Source organism: Tenebrio molitor, chromosome 3, assembly GCF_963966145.1.
Source record: "Tenebrio molitor chromosome 3, icTenMoli1.1, whole genome shotgun sequence".
NCBI lineage: Eukaryota > Metazoa > Arthropoda > Insecta > Coleoptera > Tenebrionidae > Tenebrio > Tenebrio molitor.
In genome coordinates this window covers 1589181-1611732 of record NC_091048.1, presented here as the reverse complement: position 1 = coordinate 1611732, position 22552 = coordinate 1589181, and the positions used below count along the sequence as shown (strand labels likewise).

Here is a 22552-nt window from a genome sequence, read left to right as displayed (position 1 = left end):
CTGAAGTATTTTCAAAGAAAACACGCGCGGTCTCCCAGCCAAATGTTAACCGCGTCCGGCGTCGCTTGGCCTTTCTACTCGAACGCCATGTATTGCTTTCAGTGCGGTAAAACCGGTATTATTACTACCAAAAAATACATAGATTAACTTTAAAGTCGTAATAAAATATTATAATAAAGGAAATTACAATTATAATCCAATAACCTTTGCAAAACTTGCAAACAACAAGACATAAATCTAAACTGACTTTATTTCGTAATTCTGATTAAATCCCTAAACTGGTCCAACTTCCCAACAACGTTGAAGAAATTATATTTTGCCCCGTCTGACCGGATCTGATCTCGGTGGCGGTGTTGTCTTCCACCAATTCACTTACAAACTTTTAAATATTCCCCTAAGCTCCATAATAGACCATTTGTTAACAGCTTTTACTGGAAAAATGTGCTGATAGCGGCAAACTTTTTACCTTCTTAATTAATATGAATGGCCCAATTAGCAAAATTAATTTTTTCACCAACCACTCCATCTGAACCTACAAGAAATAAAAACTGTGTCATCTGAGAAGATATTGTAAACGCGTGGGCACCATTCATCATAATATTTTATACATTCGCAGAAACATCACGCTCTTGGTACATTTCTCCTAAAATCAATAATGCACAATCTCGGGTGAAAAATGTTTTATAGTGTAAGAAATTTGACTGGTGGAAAAATTTGAAACATGTCCTTGAGCGTGAAAAAAGACCAGCTCTTGTTGTTACGTATGCCGCGTTGGACGCCATTTTCGGGGTCGTCAGAGCATCGTCCAGCTAGGATAATATTATCCTTGACCAATTTTCGAGCAATTTAGACAGTTAGTCCATTCGAGTTAAACTGTTGCATTAATTATAATAAATAACACGACTATGTGACTAGTGCAAATAATTCAATTAATACACGAATTGTTTTGAAAATTAAAATTGATTGAAAAATTATCTAAATGTCTAAAAAAAATCACACACGGTGCCTAGACCCTGTGAAGAAATATATAATATTTTTAAATTTTTTCGCATCATATTTTTAGCTCATTTTTCACTCACTTCTCGATGCAAAATATGCTGAGAGATAAAACGTGTCCCCCGCACTGACACACCTACTTACAGAAAAACGCTGTTACCTCAGCCCTTAAACAAACTCTTTAACAAGCTGTAGGGCACAATTCAAGCCGAACACCTCGAGTATCTCGTGGAACTTGAGACATAACGCAAACATATTAAGTTCCAAGGAACAGAGTCAATCCTCGAAGTCTTCCAAATTGAAATTTTCAGCGGCGGAGATTTGATTCGCTTACATTACACACTCGATGGTGTGAAGTTATTTCCTCCTGGAGAGAGTATTTTTTATCGGTGTCTCCCGAACGCCACTCCAGAGGGTTATCGGGATAACAGTGCATCGCCAAACAAAACTGTGCGAAGCCATTCGTCTTCGGATTCATTAACAAAAATTTAATCTGGATTAGGGTGGCAATTTACGTCGTCTAACTGGATGGAAAATCTTGTTAGGACCTGTATAATGGAATTATTTGCACACTTGCCTATTATAAGTTTCGATTTTGTTTACATCAGGCTCTGGCAAGTTTCCATTAGAGTTGCCGGAAATCCGGTAGGGCGATGTTGATTTACTTGTTCTGCCGGATTAGGCAGTCTTGCAATATTTTATAGGTGGTGGCGGATGAGAAATGCATAACAGGATTTGGGTTTGAGGTGAGTCTGTTTGCCAACTTCTCGCATGAATTTTAAAAGGACAAATATACTATACCAAGATAAGACAAACAACAAGGAGAGTTAACAACCGCTTACATAAAAACGTTTTCCTTATCTATCCAAGTAATCCAAGTATGCGAGGCCCGATCCTTACATTTTACTCGGTCGAGCCTGTGGACATTTCATCTCCTAGGATTTGAAGTTTACAAAAAAAAAAGCCACTTTAACTGTTTCTATAGAGATTTTCGACTGCTTGAAGATAAACATTTTAACTAAAACGATCGATCAAAAAATTATCAAAACACAGTTCTGTCGTTTCAGTCAACGCAGAGCAGACAAGAACCACCTCATTAAATACAAAAAGAAAAATTGAGACACAATTCATTTCTCAAGATTTTAATATCCATAGAATTTGTAAACTGGTAATATACAGGGTGTTTTTGAAATGCGTGCTACTGGCTTCATGTGGAACTCGGAAAAAATCTGTCAAAAAATAAAATGACATTTATTTTTGGAGCTACAATTTTTTAAAATTGCTTTTAGTCTTCTACGTTGTTCCACAACCTCGTAGGTAAAATTTCGGCACATTTTAAAAATACACCCTGTATATTATATTTTATAAAACGTACACCAATGCGGTTTCCTTGTTTTAAAGCATATTTCCTATAGGTTACTTTGGCATTGACGTACATTTTATAAAACATGATATATAGGGTGTATTTTTAAAATGTGCCGAAATTTTACCTACGTAGAAGACTAAAAGCAATTTTTAAAAAAATATTTTTTGACAGAATTTTTTAAATATTTTTTCCGAGTTCTACATGAAGCCAGTAGCTCGTGGTTAAAATTTGTGAACGCATTTCAAAAACACCCTGTATAAAAACGCATTCCCAACCCCCTTCGAGATACTATATTCCCTTTTATACTAATTTCGTGAATAATTTTTTTACAGGTCTCAGCATACAAATTTAATTTTTTTTTAAACAAGAACTTATTTTTCTTTTTTTGGGGAAAATTGTATTTGTTAAAAAAGCATCGCTAGATGTGTAATTAAAAAACACATGCTGGAGGAGATAAGCTTTTCTGTAGAATGAGGTTGGTGTACATATTCGCAAATTAAAAAACGTACTAAAAGGAAAATAAGAGAAAAAGGCATTTCATTAAGTAACCTTCCAAAAAATTGTGTTTATGGATCGCTCAGCACAATGTTTGCTTTTAAGGGACTCCAACAGACGGAGAACATTTCAGCGGCGAGAACTGCGTAAGTGAAGCTGATAACAAATATTTATTTGGTCAGTAGTGAGCTTGCGAGGATGGCAAATTGACATTCACGGTGGATCACGTCTACACATTCAAATAAATTGAATTCTAAAAGAAGGAAACTTCAGACATCGTATTTTGTTGTTTATAAAAAAACAACAAAAAAAAAACGACGAGTTTGACGAATGAAATGTATCAAAACAAGAACCTCGAGATCGTGACTGAGGAAACGTTGAGCTTATCTAAAAATGTGCAGAAATGTTTAACAATTAAGAAAAAATAAATAACTCGCGGAACGAAATAGTTATTGTGTTTCAGGGCCAAAAAGTGCATCTTTTTCGTCCGAGTCTGAGTTTTCTGGCCGAGGCGCAGCCGAGGCTTGAAACAGGCGAGGACAAAAGGCACTTTTTGTCAAACTTGCACATTAAATTTTTTAGGCGACGCACGAACTACAAAGCCAATCATTGATTGATAAATTTATTAATACATATTAACAAAATCAAAAAACTAGAAATTTGCTATTTGGAATACAATTACTTATTTACGTAATTTATGGTGACAGGACAATGATCGATTTAGTCGGTTTCGTTGCTAACTTACTAAACAGATCAACAGATGGAGGTACGGTCAGCGTCCGAAAAAGTACGTCCGAAAAAGAGTTACTCCTCCTCCGCTTGTGAGTGCGCAAAATTACCGTTTTCTCTACAGATAGCTAAGAAACACTTTATTTTAGATCACTTTGAAATTTGTCATTGTGCATCTCGCGCCAACAGTTTGGAATGCAAGTCAAAAAGTTTGCTGCATATTCCGTGTTAAACTTGTTCGAAAGTTCCCAACTGACCGGCATGATCGAGTAATCAGATTAGTCCAGACTCCGGTCGAATTAAGTTGGCAACAATAAAACACAACACAGGCAACAGTTGTGTCGTAGTGGGTACTTAAATCAGCAGAAAGTTGGGAGGTGTCTACGAAACGCAGACTCCTCGTCCGATGGTTTATAGTTTTCCCGACCTGGCCCTCATAAATAATGCAAACATTGCTTCCGCATGCAAAAAGCGTACATTCAATGACCCAGTTGTTATATTTTTTCGTTACGATCTTGCATCGTGCTGGCTGTTGTCTAAGTCGGATTAAATGAAACAGAGCAGAAAATCTGAGACTGGAAGTTGCGTTTCTTAATAACCCACGCTTTGTAAGTCACCTTGGGATAAATAAATTGGATGTAATCACAGGTTCTTAATTGATTATGGGTTATTATGCAAATTTTATTTACGAGGAAGACTGTAATCGATGAACTAGTACATAAGCTGATATGTTTATAGATTATTAATTCTTAAATAGTTATTTTTATAATAAGTGCCGAAAACAACCCATTACACAACGCACGAGGCGAAGGCGAAGACGGAAATTTGCACGAGTACATGTACACGTGATATAAACAACATTTTTCCTGTTTAACAATTGGGGAAACACGTTCTTCAATAATTCGTGCCTTGGGGTCTCGCAGCCGGGGAGGCTCCCCCAGTGCCCATCGCACTCAAGTACACCAAATGAAGCCACGCTACCTATTAACAGGGAAATGGATTGTTAACAAACATCGCTGACACTTGGAAAGAGTTCTTCATAATCCGGTGGCCGTGCTTTAACAAACTTACCACTTTTCCTTCAGCCACATCTTAACGAATTCAGCAATTTGCGATCGCCCTACCTGTTCCCATTTTAATCCGCACTTGGCTTAAATTATTGAAAAAAATTAAAAACCCGCGCTAACTATTTTTCGCAGCTTTCACCCTTTCATGAATTAACAAAGTTTAACAAGTTCAATTTGAACTTCGACTCGTGTTTACTAGGCCAATTAAAGTTTCACGGGCCGCCGCCTCCCGACCCCAAAACTTTTAACCTCGCCGCCGTTTTGTGATAAGAACGGATCACTTACAGATAGCGATTTGCGATGATCGTTGGTTAACACCGCAAGGTCTGAGATCTGATTAGCCTTAACGAGGAGCAAGTGACCTTCATCTTGTACGATCTGACTTGATTATTGCGGTTGGATCAGTTAATTAATATTAACGGCGATGTGGACTCGGTGTTTGTGACGGATAGAACAAGGCGTGATAAATTGGGACCATTTGTATACACGTCCAAGGAAGTTGCAATACTTCCCGTCACAGAACTGAGAATTTAGTGATACATCAAATCAGAACTCCAATTCGCAAAACTTTCTCCGCAAACAACTTCTGGGATGGTCCGTGGATTGTCGCCAATTTTTCACGCCATTCGATCTATTATACTTACCGTTATCTGTAATAACAAGAGCAATAAGAAGTTTTCGAGCTTAACATTCATGAAGGCATTTTTCACGTTCTGGGAGACTATAATTAATTCATTCCCATTTAAACTGCATTTTTGCTCCTGGAGATTAAACGAAGAGAAAAATGGAATTGGGAGTCTGCATCAGAACCTACAGAAAAGAGAGAAAGTGTAAAGACAAAAAATTATACACACAAAAATACGAGACAATGATAGCGAGTGTAAAGCTGATTGGAACTGTTCGGCTGTGAGACACCATAAAAAACGTTAACTTCAGAGAGGAATTTTACGTCCCGTCTAGACAATATTATAAACAAACCGTACTGACAGAAATTACACTTTTGCTCTGCACAATCCATGTTTGTTCTTTATTGCGAGATTATTTACTCCACCAGTTTGCTTCCAGGTTTGAATTGTTTTCCTGCACCATTACGTCTATAAATCGATTCCACGAAGTGAGAAGTGAAATTTTCTTTAAAAAAAAAATAGTTGTATTAATTGTATATGTGTTAAACATGACCAAAAGTGTCAAATGTAATAAAGTAGCCAAAGTACTACAAGACTTCTCGTTACGGACTTCCATTCCTATTGAGGACACGTCCATGTATGGAAAACCTTGTACATTTTTCCCATTTAGACATTTGTTCTCAAGTGTAGCAAGCAATGCATAAAAATACGAATTTTCTAGGAGTGAGACTCAATTATAGCATTGGGAAAAAAATCATGAAAAAAACTTTTATAATTATGTTTTTAGTTATGTACAAGTTTCTTGATTAAATCTTCTTTATTTACTTCAGCTTTCGAGATAGTTTACTTTATCTGCTGCTCGTCAGCGGAGATAATAACTTTATCTGCCCCTCGTCAACTCGTCAGATTCCACGGCAATGAAGTGACACTTTAGCATTATCAATCCAGCAGTATAATGTCATATTTTACTGCCGTTTAAAGAAATAGCTATTTTCAATACAAGTGAGCAAAGTTGTGCATTTAATCACGAGAATGGAAGTTGGGCGTCCGAGCCGAAGGTGAGGACCCCCAACCTTACGAATGATTAGATGCACGTTTCCTCATATGTGTTGAATCTGATTTTTTCCATGATCATAAAAAAGAGTGGCGCATTTTTTTGTCATCACTTTTTGAATTTTGGTTAATTGCAGTGAGTATAATTAAATCATCGGTTTCAAGTTAAAAATTTAAATAAGTCAAAAGTGAGACAAGCTCTAGTTATTAATATTCGGAAAGTATTTTAAAAACAGATTTAAAAAACTTTCAGTACAACATATTTGGCGCCCTCTATCGACAAACTCACAAAACTTTCACTTTGCTCACTAGTGAGAAAATATTTTTTCCTCACTAGTGATTCAATTGCCATCTTTGCTCATTATTTTCAGTGAGCAAAGACCACTGAAATTCAATGATCATGGAAAAAATATTTTTCAGATTTTCTTAGTGTTTATTTATTTCAAAACAATATTCCTGCAAAATGTTGTTTTGTTGTTAACATATTTTTATACTAATGTTTGTATCTGAACCAAAACACACACTGTATTGTTATGACAACCTGATCTCTTTCTAATCTCTTATCTTTGGGATTATCTACTCGTTGCAGAACCCAGTTTTCCTTCAACAACGCGTTAAAAACATTAGAGATTAGATCAGAACAATGGAAAACCCAGATTCTGTAAAAAAAATTATATAACCAGCAATTTCACTTGGACGTTTTTAATTGTTGGTCTGAATAATGAAGTAATAAAACTGATTGATGTAATTAAAAGAAACAGTCTCAATGTCAAGTAAAGTAAACATAAAAAGATAATAAATTGTCTGACTTGTCAAACTTTTCCAGAGTAATTCGCGTGCATTAAAACGAAGTTGTCTTGTTAAAAAGATCGCCTCCTTGTTCGCTTGTCACAAACTTTGGAAGGGAAAAATTGCAGCGACGGAACCGGTGTCGTTTTTCACTTGCAAAAGTTGCTCCAAAGCTTTATATTTCCATAAAAACGGAATTATTCATAAAATGCAGCAATAATTAGCTTTATTGTTCGTTAATATTATATTATTGTTACGTAAAGCAAAGTGGGGCGCGGTCGGTGTTTGGATGGGCGACCCGGGGAAACCCGCGTTTCAATACTTCACAGTGATAAATAAGCCCTGCCTAGATGCGATAACCTCTGCTTGTAATAATAATAGAAATAATGAATTTTAGGTTTAATAATAAATAATTGATTAAATATTTAGTACATTTGAGACTCTAGCTTTGTATTAAAATCCACTCAAATTTATCAGAACAGGCACCGAGCTGCCACGTTAATAATGCAGCAGCTCCTAGTTTTTGTTGATTAAAAATTAATCCATAACAATACAAAGCATGAACGGCTTAAGCGGCTCTTGCATGATCGTGGAAAGTCGCTTATTATTCATCAGCTAGCACAGCTCCACGTTCAGATATGTCCAAAGAGGCGAGATTCCAAGAAATCAGACGCCACAAGGGTAATATGCGCATTAGTCTCTAGCTACACCTTCATGCAAAATAAATAATGTAAACAATGCGAACGTTACATCAGAAAATCATATGGCAAAATTAATTCGAAAACAACACGGCCGTCTGACCTTAGAATATTTCACCTAGTGGAAAATTACTCCACATGGATTTTTTCGACGATCTTCAAGAGGAAACGACAGTCTCAGGGCCGAATTAATAAAAATCAATAATAATAAGAGTTTTCTCTGATTTGGGCGAGCATTTGATGACTTTTAGATTTTTTTTACCGTTGTTTTGAGGCCTTGGCTCGCAAAATTATATTTGATTGCTCAACTTAATACGTTTTTTATTGTATCTATCTGTTATGATTATTAAATATCGTCTTTGTTTTGGCTTAAATGTCAAAAATCAAAAAAATACCTTTTACAATAAAGTAATTATCTAGAACGGAAGAGGTGCCAATTAGATAACTAAAATCGTACAGGGGCCTGATTTATGGGCCCTCTAATCAGGTAAGCCTTGGATTTGAAACATTCGAGGGTTGATCCTGCCCGTTACTAATTAATTATCAAATTAGATAATCCTTAAACAGAAACGTAAAATCTGTGTGTAAATCCGACGTTGACTCTATTTACGATAGAAAATCTTCAACAGAATTGGTAATTTTCTTTCCACTCTACCATTTAAATATTAATTTTTCGACATTTAATTAAATTTTAATTATCAATTACTTAATTCCAGTCAACTGTTAAAGTAGTTATTTGTGTATTAAGGCCAAAAAGTGCATCTTTTTCTTTCGGGTCTGAGTTTTCTGGCCGAGGCGCAGCCGAGGCTTAAAAACAAGCGAGGACAAAAGGCATTTTTAGCAGATATCATACCTTTTTCCAATATATAAATTTATTGATACATATTAACAATATTTTTTTATAGTATTTGTTATCAGCTTACGAGCAAAAATAGAAATTTACTATTTGCAATACAATTACTTATTTACATAATTTATGGTGAGAGGACAATCATCGGTTTTGTCGGTTTCGTTGCTAACTTACTAAACAGAACAATAGATGGCACCACGGTCAGCGTCCGAAAAAGTGCCACCGAAAAAGAGTTACTTTTCGTCCGCTTGTGAGTACATAAAATTACCGTTTTCATTATAGATGCCCAAATCAAATTTCATTGAGTACAAAAAATTAATGTTTTCTTTCAATTTCAAAATATGGACGATTAGCCATAAAATATGTATTTTGAAAATTAGGTAAACTAAATTTGACTGCTCTGTGGCCGGCTTTGAGCGTTGGACCCGTTTGAGATGAGACGCGATGAAAAATTGATTAAGAAATGTACGCAAATACCAGCACCATGCGAATGAATAATTGATTTTAATTAAATTCGTCAGGCGCAAAATTTCGACATCGCAAACTTGTCAAAAACAATAAAACCTCCCCCACTTTACAAGTTATTAATATCCATTGTAAGACATCCTGACGATCTTGCATAAAAAGAGAGTTAAATCCAGGACACAATACCCAATCAAATTATCGATTTCCTTTCTGAATTTCATTAGGATTTAGTGGCAGCAGGGGAGGAAATTTTCTCTCCGGACACGCACTCAAAACTAAAATAATAAATTTATTGTGTAAAACATAAATTCGCCAAAAAATAAATCCTATAAATATTTATCGCCACTACAAAACATACATCATTTAGAAACGGCCAGCGTCTGTATTATATTTCGAGATCGAATCTTCGCTGCTTATCGAGCCTGTGTAGACTCCAAATGATGTCAAACAAAACAACGCTCGAATAACAGGATTTATTAAAGCACAACTCTTGTTTTCCAGGAGATCACACACGTCATTATTGATGTTTCAGTAAAAAGGAAATTTTTTTGATCATAAATGGATTAATATTGTACATTAGTATTGTTACTTTAATCAAACACACTGCGTGCAAGTGCAGGACTGGTAAAAAGTAAAATAGAAAAATATTTGTGATTTTCCGCGTTCACTAGGAAATGTAGGAGTGCAACATTCTCTTATACACCAATTTCTTACTTTCACCGATTGGATCAGTGAATGTGTACAATCACTAGTAATTTCAAAGAATCACTAAATCTCCTACTTTGCTCTATGCTTTATTATTGCTTAATCGACAAAGACCAAGTTAGAATTTGTTACCTTGGTTGAAAAGTCACTAATCAGTATCAATTTGTTGGTTACTACGATTCAAGATTTCTGATAATAATTGAGTGAAACTAGTGAGGTTGAGAGTTGAGTCATGTGGATTAAGATTCTGTGGAGAAAAAAAATATTCAAAAACATCAAAAGTGATGAAATCCAAAGGAAGAATGATAATAATGTACAATTTTAAATATTTTCAAATTTATTATGCAGTTTTGTAGATCTACTTTTTACATAATTATAAAGTGAATATACACAGACACAATAAGAGAAAATTAAAAAGTTTCGTGAAACTATTTTAATAAAAATGATTAAATTTACATTTAAATTAATTTACGTCGTCTTACAAATTCCTTCAAGGTGGCTTTCAGCTCAAAGAAAATGCTAATTTTTATTTATAAAAATGTCACTTTCGGTGTTATACATAAGAGAAATACATTTTATTGGATAATACAAGAAATTTATTTCAATAATTAAAGCCATATGGAATAAAATTAGCATGTATTTAAACAAGACTGATAATATTATCACACAAAAAAAAAACAAAACTTGAAGTTACCGAGATTGGCGACAGCTTAGGAAGATTTTCTCAAAACATCGTCCAATTTCATTTGGGATCGGAAACTTTTTATAAAAACAAAACAGTTCTGAAAAACAACAAAAACTAGATAGGACAAACCGTTTACGTAATATAGTTGAACGACTTTTTACATTGCCAAATTAAAAACAAAAACAAATAACCCGGTTTATCAACTCATCAGATTTTGTAAAACGAAATGAATCAAGTAAAATAACGGGTGACTATTAAAATTTTCACTTGGAGTTGGCTTTGAACGAATATTTATTTTTTCTGTTACTTTAGACACACGCAAGAACGAACGACAAATGTCAGTCAGTACAGTTGAAACATAACCAGATTAAGAGAAAAAACATTTATTGAAATGTCAAAGTTGTCAGTGTCTAAGGTGCAACGGAAAACAAAGAATGATCCATAGCCAACCCTAAATGAAAATTTTAATAGTCACCCGTTATAAATATTTTTCAAAATACCTTGACATATCTTACGTCTCGCTATAAAAAAAATCCCCCTTGATTTTATAACCTATAACGACTTAAAAAAAGTCAACAATTTATATTTTTCCAGCTTAGGGAAAATGACAATGATTTATTTCTAAAATCCCTGAAAAGAAAAATATGTGTAGAGGTGTTGGATTGTCTCATGGGCTGTGACCTTGGAAGGCGAAGCGACAAACCAGTGAAAAATCTGCAAATTAAAACTGAAAACATCGACCACTTACGAAACTAACGTAACGAATGACGATGTTTTCCGGTCGGTTTGTAGCGTCTACTTGAGACCGATATTCGTCGTTTGCGCAGATATGACTCATAGCCCGTGAGAAAATCCAAGGCCTCTACCAGAAAATCCAAGCATAAGGAAAAAATTGTTTTAATTTTAAATTTGATAAAATGTGGTTCATTGACTCAAAGAGAATAAATATTATTTATTCTCAGTCTACGTTCTCGTTTTTCGAATGTTTCCATGAATTTAATATTATTAAAAAGCTCCGATTAAATGATAAATGACGAAAGAAACGATTCAATAAGATCCAAAGTGACATCTTGAAAACTTTTCATTATTGCCTCTCCACCACATTTACACTGACAAGGCATTTAGAGCAGATTTATTTATTTACCGCAATAACGATAAAACCCATTTTTGATGCCATCCTTATACACCTTATACTTCCTTCTTTCCTAAGAGTAAACAGCATTTAAAAAAATATCTGATTTCATTACCTACCAACTCTTTATGTGGTGAAGTCAGGAAATTGGCAAATATAAATTTAATTGCAGAACCTTGGCACAAAATACAATCTTGCAATCTATGGCCATTGATGAGTGTGTTTTATAATTACAAGTTATTTGTGTTTTCACTTAATCAAATAAAATTCGCAGCCACAGGTGAATGTCTCGCATTAGGAATCAAACTTCAAAGAATTTTCCAAAAGTGTTAAAGTTGCTCAAGGAGTACGAAATGTAAACGAATAAAAATGAAACGTTTCTACCTGCTTATCTTTTCCCCATTTAAAATTCTAGTTCGGAATGCAAATTAAAAAAGTAAACAGCGCAGAAGCACGGACTCGTTGGTAAATTGTCCTTCCACAACAACTAATGAACGGTATTATCTTATAATAATAAGTCTTCAGATTAGATTATCCTACTTAGCTATTGACAGCAAGGACATCAGACTCAGTTCGTGTCAGTGCATCTCGCAAGAGTTAGATTGATTACAAAAGTCGACACTCGCAGTGGTCTCGCGAGTGATAACAGTTGTCAAAGTGTCCTGACGACTTCTTGTGCAAGATGGTTTACTCAATTTCGGACAAAATCGACAAAGCCGTTGACCTGTAAGTGTATTTTTTTCCAAAAAATTTTCTTCATTCCCATTGATAGTTTCTCCGAATTCGTAAATAAATCTGTGCAAGTAGATCAATGAACGTCCTTGGAGCCTGTCGCAATTAGATGCCGAGAAAGTGGTTTAGACGAAATTAAATCAGGACCGTAACAAATTACACTTTACAGGCGACAAATTAACAATTTGCAACTTCTCTGCAGTATATTTTTTTTTGAAACATTTTTGTCAACCTCGACCATTCAAAATTTAATCCCAATTGTTATTAATAGAATTAATCATTGATTTCAAGTCCTCGAAGCAAATGCCAAGATTTGACCATCACGTTGGAAATCGACAATTTTTCCTAATTGTTTCACCTTCACTGGTCAGATTGATCGCTCTTGCATAATCAATTCACGAAATGCAAATAAACTGTTATTAGTTAAAGTAATGTAGCTAATCAATTTTTAACCATAATTGATGCACTTAGATCCATTACACGTGTTGGTCTTCCGGGTGTTAATGATGACGTTGGTGATGGATCGTGAATCGACTAAGTAGTTGCGTTGACCTTACCAAAGTGCTGCTGCATCTTGATGGGAAAATCATGGTGCATGTGCACCATTAATATGCAAATATCATAGATCAGGTGTTTGCGAAATTTTATTGTCAGGTTTGTGCATGTAAATATGGAAGTGTGCAACGGACGCAGAGTAGATTGCGGTATATGACAGTTTAGTGCAATTAATTATTTCGGCAGCGAAATGCTTTGATATCAGTGCAATTTCCTGTTGCACTTTACTTAGGAAACTTGTCAAAAAACAGAAACCCAGGATATTGAGAACTTGTTGTTTTATTTGAAAAAAAGCATTGTACAAAAAAATAAATAGCTATTTTCAATGCAAGTGAGCAAAATAGTGCATTTAATCACCAGTACGGCAGTTGGGCGTCCGAGCCGAAGGCGAGGACCTCAACCGTTGATAGCGTTGCAAAATACTTGCATATATGACACGATTGTAACGTTATCAGTACTTTACTGGAAATTCAAACTGTTTTGCAAAAATGTTTTTAACAGTAAACAATATTCATACATACTTACATATTTTTAATCGAGACGGGGACAAAACAACAAAAATATTCGTAAGAAGTTGAGTAAATGAACATTTGTTTGTGACAAAAATTAGCTGATTGACATTTATATATTGATTACTTCGTTTAAAAAAAAATGTTAGAACGTAAAATCTAAAATATTTTATTAAACATAAACACTGTGTGTAAAGGAAGAGCTTTATTAGTTACTAATTAGTTACTAATTTAGACTTTGACATTGTAAAAGAACATAAAAAAGAGAAAGTTTCAAAATACATTAATACGGTTAATAAACATTACAAAATACCTGATGACGGCCCCAGGAGCCCAAAACGTAAATGACAAAATTAAATATCTCCTAACAACACCTAGTCATCCATTTTATACTTAACCTGATTACATAATTCGTCATAGGTTGCAATTTTTTAATATATGTAGCTATTTTTGATACTAGTGCGAAATGTGCATGTTTAAGGCACGGGTATGACAATTTGTAAAACAAGTGTAATACAATCAAATAAAATTTTCTCTCTTCCAACACTAATATATTTTTTAAATATTTCAATATTTATTATTTCCTTGAGTAATGAATTCTATAAACTCTCCAAGTCCGTCAGGTTCTCCATCTAAGAAATTACTAAGGCGATGGGATTTGTTATTCCTGTTTGTTTGCAAACAACGCTTTTTGTTATTAATAAGTCTGAAAGATTTCATAAATTTCTATTTGATTATTATTTTAAAAAGTTTCTTTTATGTTGGTGCGGAAAAAAAATAGTTTGCCACTAGTGCGTTAAAGTAACGTTTGTCACACTGAAGTGACAATCGAAGACTATGACCGTGAGCGAAAGACAATTATTTTGGGTTTGTAATTTATTCATCATTATGCTTAGTAAAGCGTTTTTTTTTAAATAATATTTCTTCTATTTTGCATCTTTACACCTTAATATTATAGTCGATTTAGGAAATGTTGAATGTGGTATCGAACGTTTAAAACTTGGAATTACTCAAATCGTTATTCATAATAAAAATTGTTAATTTTTAAATTTAATTTTTGAAATTTTTCAAATAGGTAGAAACGATTTATTTTTATTTTAAATTTGTTACATTTTACAAGGTTTCTAAATGACAAATTAAATCCTTCGTTATGTACCTACATAACAAAAATTATTTTTAAGTTATTTGTAGAAAATAGTTCTTTATGTTATTTAAGAATTAAAAGCATCGCTGGTGTTGTTATTATTTATTTTTGTAAATAATGGTTGTTTATTAACATCTAATATCAATAAATAAAATGTTTCATTCACTAGATATAAACTTAAAAGCGTTAATTATTCACTTTTATATAATAATTTATTCCACACAAATTAATTTTATATTTGCAAAAGCGTGTGAGCTCTAGCGTGCTTTTTTTATGAGGTACGCCACCCAAGTTAATTCTAATATTATGCATTCCTGCGTTTAAATCATTTACAAACTAGAAATACTACCATGAAAATATTTTTGCGACTCGTTATCAGTCTCACTTTATGATTGACCCATTAATTTTGCAAAGTCTGCGCCATGTCATTGGTAATACATAAAAATTAAAGTCAGTTGAAAGTATGTAATTATAAAAATGTCCAAGCAAAATTGATATTAACAAGAATAACAATAATTGCGAAATCGCAAGAAAAATATAGAACAACAGTAAAAGCAATATTGTTAATAGTTATCTAAAAATAAAAATACCGGATCACTTTACTGAGTACTACTTTTATCTCACCCAAGGTTTAACGACATGGTCAAGTGGATTATAATCTTATTGTTAGATGATGAAAGCATCTATTGGTATAGCTTGCGGCATTAAAGTATCAAAGACAGCAAAATCATTTGCGAACAAAAAAAAATCAAACAAATCAATTTATATTTAATATATCATGACGTTTCTTATATTCGCTTTGAGCCAAAACGGTGCAAGAAGAAATGATGTGTTCAATGGTTTCCCCTTCAGTTCCGCAAATCCTACATTTATCAATGGTCGATTGCAAACCGCATATGTGTTTTTTATAATTTCTTGATTAATTATATATATGTAATAATACATTTCTTAAAATCGTAGCAAAATTAATAGAAATATAAGTACAAGATATAAAAAAATGTGGAAAATGTAGCTATTGTTCAATTAAAAAAACAATAGCAAACAAATACTTCTAACTAAAACAAATATTTTCCTTTAGGGAAACACAATTGGATAGTGGAGGGATTATTATTGATCAAAATTTGTTCTCAATAGATATATAGTTTTTCATGTAATTGTAGGTAAGTACTCTAGACAAAAAATAAAATTGTGTTTATTATTTTTTTTTTAATTTGTTTCACAGTCTAGGACTGGTTTACAAATCTATGAGGGGCATGATGATCAATTCAATAGACCGGAACCAATGGCTTAACGTGACTTCCGAATGACGAGATAGAATATAGCCTTTTTTTTTTAATTTCGCCCTGAGTCGGAATCGAACTCGCGACCCTTGGAAACGGACTCCCTAAGGCAACGTTTATGTTGGAGCTGCGATGAGCGATAAAAACGGCGATAAGAGCGAATTGCCATTTGAAAACCATGGCAGTTCGCTCTTGTCGCAGCTATTATCGCTCATTGTAGCTCCAACATAAACGTACCCTTAGGCTATATTCTGCACTCATTAATAGATAGTTACTTATGCAACATGTGTATAAAGACATACTTTTCTTTGCAAGAGGGAAGTGTGTGTCCACAAACACAATTTTCTACTGCTGTTGGGTAAATTAAGTAAGTACATACCTAAAGGTCAAAAGCTCCTCACCATATTGGAGTGTGCACATTTAAAATTAGTTCCTTAAACTTAGTAAATACAGTAATGAAAGTGATAAAACAATAATATAGCAATGCCAAGTATTTTACCAGAAATTTGTTTTGTATTTTCTTTACTTTTGTAGCAAATTAATTAAAAGTTGCTCAAGGGAAAATACTACTAAAGTGTGAAATGGAGTTCCCAAAAATGGGAAATAATAGTAGGTACATTATATTTATTATAAATGAGAGATGCAAAATTATACAGGGTATTCTCGAAGTTGACGCGTTCCTTGTAACACGAGGTACTACACATTATTCTTAACAATTTTAGCCTAAATCTTCTTAGTAAAATGTTTGTATTAACGAAGATAATTAATTGTATATTTTTATTGTTTTCTAAAATTTTAAGTCCGGTCCTGTCCATTTCTCCGCTGTCCTAGATTAATAACTAACCTGACCCAGAATGGTGTCTTTCCGGAAATCGCTTTGCAATACTCTCTGGACGCTACAGATGCATTCTGATAACGTGATAACATTGCCCATGCATTTGCAACATATCTGTGAGCTCATTATTTTCCTAATAATAAAGCCATTTCAACTAATTAGATGACAACTCTGACAGTAGCTTTGATTAACGTCCATGCTCATTTGATTTTTTTTGTCAATTCCAATTTCTAACAAATCAGCGCAAATTTGAGCAGGACCGGATTCAAAAATTTCAAAAAAATTAACTTATTGTATCTTCATTGCCGTACACATTTTACTAAGGTGATTTTGGCTAAAATTCTTTAGAACAACGCATACTATCACATGTTAAAAGGAACGCCTCAACTTCGAAAACACCCTGTATGTGAGTGAGAATTTTGAATACATAAAAAATAATCCAGACACAAAATTATCTAGTCGAATTGTACCCAAAGTTTTTTTCTTGCAAATAATTTTCTATTTTAACAGCTCAAGCACTGTTATCTTGCAGAAATATGTTTCCTAAAACCGTTACACCAAGGCAGCAATTGGCAATATGTTGCCTGCAACATTTTTTAGTAATGTTGCCGGTCATTACTAAAAAATGTTGCAGGTGTAAGGCCGCTTTAAGGCCGCCTTTAATTTAAATCACAAAATGTTGCCGTTTTTCTCGTCAAATTTTTACGCAACAAATTTTCGTTAACAAAAAAAGAAACTCTTTGTAATGACGGTCGATAACTTTTAAAAACAGATAATACCTCTGAACTTTACAAAAAGAGAAAATGTTCATTTAATTAAAACATTTTGTTATTCTAACCTCAAAGAACATTCATTTTCCGACACCAATATTTTTTTCTTGATTAGGTTTTTATAAAGTCCTCCCTTTGATACAATTTTACTCATTTTATTACTCATTTAGTATCTACGATTAATTATTTATTATTAATATTATTTATCTCTAATGAGACAGCTTCATCTTCATTATAGGTAAAATGTGAAAAAAAAAATAATTTTCAGATGACCACTGTGAAATATGGCACATTTCACACGGTTTTTCCTTAGTGAAAATTTAAAATTGCAAACGATTTCAACACGAACACGAACGAACAGCCTAACCGTGTACAATGGAAAATTTGAGAAATCTGATTGGCCGACAGCTGTGTGTTTTTATATTGTACACGGGCCGATGATTAACGATGTCTATCTCCGCGCAACGGCATCATTATTTTGTCCGCAGCTCTGTCGAATGATATTTGAAGTTTGAAGGGATGCCGAATATTAGCGTTTTTTTTGTGGTGGTCGGAAAAATATCGTGTATACCACGTGTTGAAAATTCGATTTCACACTCGTTTGCTTAAGCCACGCGCCTACGGCTTGTGGCTCAATTCTGCAAACTCGTGTGAAATCTTTCATTTTCAACTCTTGATATACAATATACTATTGACCTCTTTGATTTCATTGAAACGCTTACGTCAAAAAACCACAACCTTCAACCGTGTTGGGATGGTGATGGAATCTTAAATATTTTCTCCAAATAAATTTGTTCTGTACGTTACCAGAAATAATAACTATTTTTTTATACCTACTGTCAATAAACAGGAACTATGACCTAATTTTTTCAAGGATATATGTAATTCAATTTAAAAATGTTAACAGTTTTTTTTACTCTATATAGGTAGGTAGGAAAAACAAATTAACCAAAACGAAGAGTTAATTTTTTGTTACAGTGTACGTGTTTACTAAATAAAATTTGTCAAAATGTTTAATTTATGTCGAAGAACACACTGAAATAATAGCGGTCAAGTAAACATTTGCTTCAAAAGTACAAAATTCCACATCACGATTGCGAGTTGTAAAAATTATTGTTTTTTTTTTTAAATAAAACAATTGTTTTTGTTATATGTACAGTCGGTTGCAAAAAAATTGAGTACATCAAATTTCCTATAGTTTAGTTCATCCTTCTTGTCAATTTTGATGCAAAATGTCAAAACTGTTCATTTCTTACGTCAGACATAATGACATTCCTTGCGTCAAACATAACCTATTTGAAAAAGTATGCCATTAAAAGTCAGAAAATCCTGATTTACATGTGCTAAAAATAAGAAAATTCAGTGCTCTTGATTTTTATGATGTACCTAGGTACTCGAATTTTTTGCAACCGACTGTAATTCGAAAATAATTTTAAATAATTGTAAACTGTTAAGCAAACAACTAACAAAACACGCGAAAGGTAAGAATGCTGCTTTCAGCAGCTGTTAAATGGTTAAATTTCACAATTTAAAAGTGATCCTTCACCTAAATCAAATACATAGTGATGATCTCTCTTCTGTTTTTAAGATCTTGCACTGATTTTGCGAAGTAACTATACAGTATAGTACAATTAAAGTTTTCTGTTTAAATTCATCAATCTACTTTAAAAAGTAGCAGAATATAGACCTGACTTAAATAATGCCATTCATCACTTATTTTAAATTATTGGAATTGAAACAAATTTTATAATTTAACAGGGAACATGGTTGTCCACTCTAGCATATCTTTGCAACCATAAACCACAATTTGGAGGTCCAATACACATTTTTAAATGACTGTCGAAAAATTAAAAAAGCATCTCTTTTTACACAGTTGTTGTAAAACATGATACGTCGGTAATAAACCGTGATTTCAGAAAACACACTTTTTTATGTTTGTGCGTAAAGATAAATCCGATGTATATTAATGCAGCGCAAAATGTATACTGTACCACATACGTCGATTTTTTACAACAGATAAGCGAAGACCGATGTACCGCAAAATGTAAACATATAAATTTTCGTTCGTAAAACGCACAATAACCCGGATAAAATTTTATATTGGAGTTGTAAATGTTTAAAGCGTGTGAACTTGGAAGGATTCTCTTGAAAAAAACAAATAACCACTTTGTCCTTGTGATAAATCAAACGGATTAATTAACACAAACCGACATTCAATGTTGCATTTTCGTGATTTTTAATGAAGTATGCAACACACAATTTATTGCAGACATGACTTTAGTATAACGTTTTTTAATATTAATGATATAAATGTCCAAGGTAAGTCGTTGAGTAACAGTGAAAATAAAATGTTAAAACAGAAAAATGGGAAACCGTATTTAAAAAAATATTTTAACACTTTTAAGACTAATTCCTAATAAAATACATTTTCAATTTAGGGAAGATTTATTTTATTATTCAATTGTGTAGAATATTATAAAAACATGTATTTGCATTTTGTGTGCATTTGTCATGTTCTTGACATTTTTGCTCAATCCAGAAAAATAAAAATTTTAAATATTATTGAACCAAGATATTTTTTATTCTATTCCCTGTTCGTTTTGTGTGAAGATCAAGAATACATAAATATGAGAACGTTTTAAATCAATGCCAATGTTTTTTAAACAACTGAACATTCAGACAGGCCTAAGATTTTCTTAACAATTCGCAAGAAAATTACCAGGTTTGTATTTTGAAGAGGCAAACCCAGTTTATTTCCTACATATTGACGAACAACGTGCATTAAAAAAAAACAAACCCGATCATATGACATTGCGTTTCCTGTTGTTTCCGTTAACGTATGACGTAGCTTCATCAACTGACAAATATTTCGTTAAACAAGAAGTGATTAAAGAGTGGAAGTGAACGACCATCAATGCGTACCCCAGAAACCGTTAAAAGAATTAGAGAAATAATATAAATTACATTTTGTCATTTATCGCAACAAATAAAGGTGTGATCAACATGAGGTTATGTAAAAAGAGGGGGAAAACCACGGCATCTTAACCACAACACGTTAATTATGCAACCAACATTTCAGAAGCATATGAAATTTTTAATTTCAATTTAACACTTTTTACATGTATAAAAAGTTTTTTGATGATAAACTATTTAAAAATGTTTTGTTAAATTATCCACCAATTTGTTATTAATCATTAAACATTCTATATTACGTGATACGCAGCTCTAATTACTTTATTTTTAACCACATTATATAATCTCTCAAGGTTTAAATCCTTTGCCTATAATTATTAAAGCACTATCTATAAAATTTTATGACGGTTTATTTGATATAAATAGATTTGATCTCGATTGGGATTACCTTCAATGATTATCAATAAAGATCTCTAATAGTTTAATTAAGTAGCAAAATACGACATAAACTGCATTCATTAATCATTTATGTCTCGTTCTGCTTATTAAACACTCAGGTATTTTTACATGTTACTTGCACTAGTTGTTTTCATTTCAATAAGACAAATCTTTTATTTATCATTTATTTATGAAACATAAAACATAGTTATCTGTGCAGTTTCGTAAATTTTGACAAAAACGTTATTGGCTTGGTTAAATGAAATTGTGAAAAAACGAAGAGTTTTTGGGGAAACGTTTATTGTCTGCGTAAATGCGCAACGGCAAAATCATTTTTATTACATTCGCCATAAATCAAGAACATGTTTGTCTTCTCGTGGTTCGAATACATTTTAATCGTCGTATTTTAAGTTTTTCGTAAATGTCAGCTGTGACAAATAAAATAATTAGAAGCAAAGCCATCATGGATTCATAATTTAAAACAATACGATATTTAAAATAGTCACGTTAACTTTGGAAATGTATTGTGGGTTACATTTTCAATTCTGCCTGGCTCATTATCACTCGTGAGATACCCTGTATATTATTTATTCTTGTTGAATTTTAAACACTTTCAAAATAAGAATCTTCTCTTAATTAGAATAGGTGGTCTCATCACCTTTAGCTACCAACTAAGAACATTCCAAGAGTGAGCACCACATTCTCTTCTAGCTATTAAAATAGTTGGACCCCAAAACAACCAATTAGATTTTTTGCAAGAAAGCTTATTCCTGCACTTCATTCCGCTGAATTTACTTTACAAACTTCGACTCTATTTTCATTTAATGCACTGTTTAGATTTACTTCTGCTTTAAACACATCGAGTAAAGTGAGAATTGCCGCGGTAACGACGTCTCTTCCATAAAATTAAATTTATTGCTGGTACACGACGTAAAAATGAAACGTCCAAAGTTATATCGGCAAATCTGTTTCACAAAATAAACTTGGTGCGATTGACGGTAATTGGACCAGTGCGCGTTACATTACCAGGTAATTATTTATTGAAATGTGTCGACCCAGTTCAAATATGTCGATTTAAATCATTTTGTAACGATTCAAAAGTGTTATTGTTGTGATTTTTAATAAACGAATTTGTTTTTTGCGTGCAATACAAGCGACATCTAGTTTTATTTACAGATGGGTGGAAACGAGATTCTGAAGAAGTTATCGGAGAAGTCAAATAAAAGCTCGATAACTTCATCAAATTGAATGTTCACAGTACAAAGATGTGTTTGAATTCTTTTGTTAAATTCTCTCGCTCGTGACTGGCCTACGAGAAAGTTTTTAAACGATTTTTTCTACTTTTTACAGTTTCCAGTCTAGTACCTACTATTTAAAAAAAAATTATTCGAAAACTGAGAACAATGCCTTTTGAGCATTAGAGTTTTTGTTAACTGTCTGGGAGTTGGAATAAATAATTTGATTTATTGCTGGAATATTGCCATAAGCGTCTGCACCTAGGGTCAGGGCGCTGCCGATGTTATGGACATTTATAAAGTAACTCTTCTATTGCAAAAGAAAAGAGAATTCTTTCAGCTTGGAGCTTTTCCAAGGAATCCAAAGCATTGCGGTGCATCACCGAGTGGAATTTCAACGAGCTTTGCATTATTATTATTATTAGACAATCAAAAGATTTTCCATCAAGTTTCAAGCTCTTTTCACCGTTTATGTTTTGTGTGTT

General features: G+C 33.1%; 1 protein-coding gene across 1 annotated transcript in view; it reads left to right on the top strand.

The window, feature by feature from the left end:
• The first annotated feature begins 12190 nt into the window (after nucleotides 1-12190).
• Nucleotides 12191-22552, top strand: part of LOC138125304 (UNC93-like protein) — a 99874-nt gene continuing 89512 nt past the window's right edge. The window contains exon 1 of the mRNA XM_069040556.1: nucleotides 12191-12382. Coding sequence (XP_068896657.1) covers nucleotides 12339-12382 — 44 coding nt within the window. The 5' untranslated portion in view covers nucleotides 12191-12338. The remainder of the gene's footprint in view (nucleotides 12383-22552) is intronic.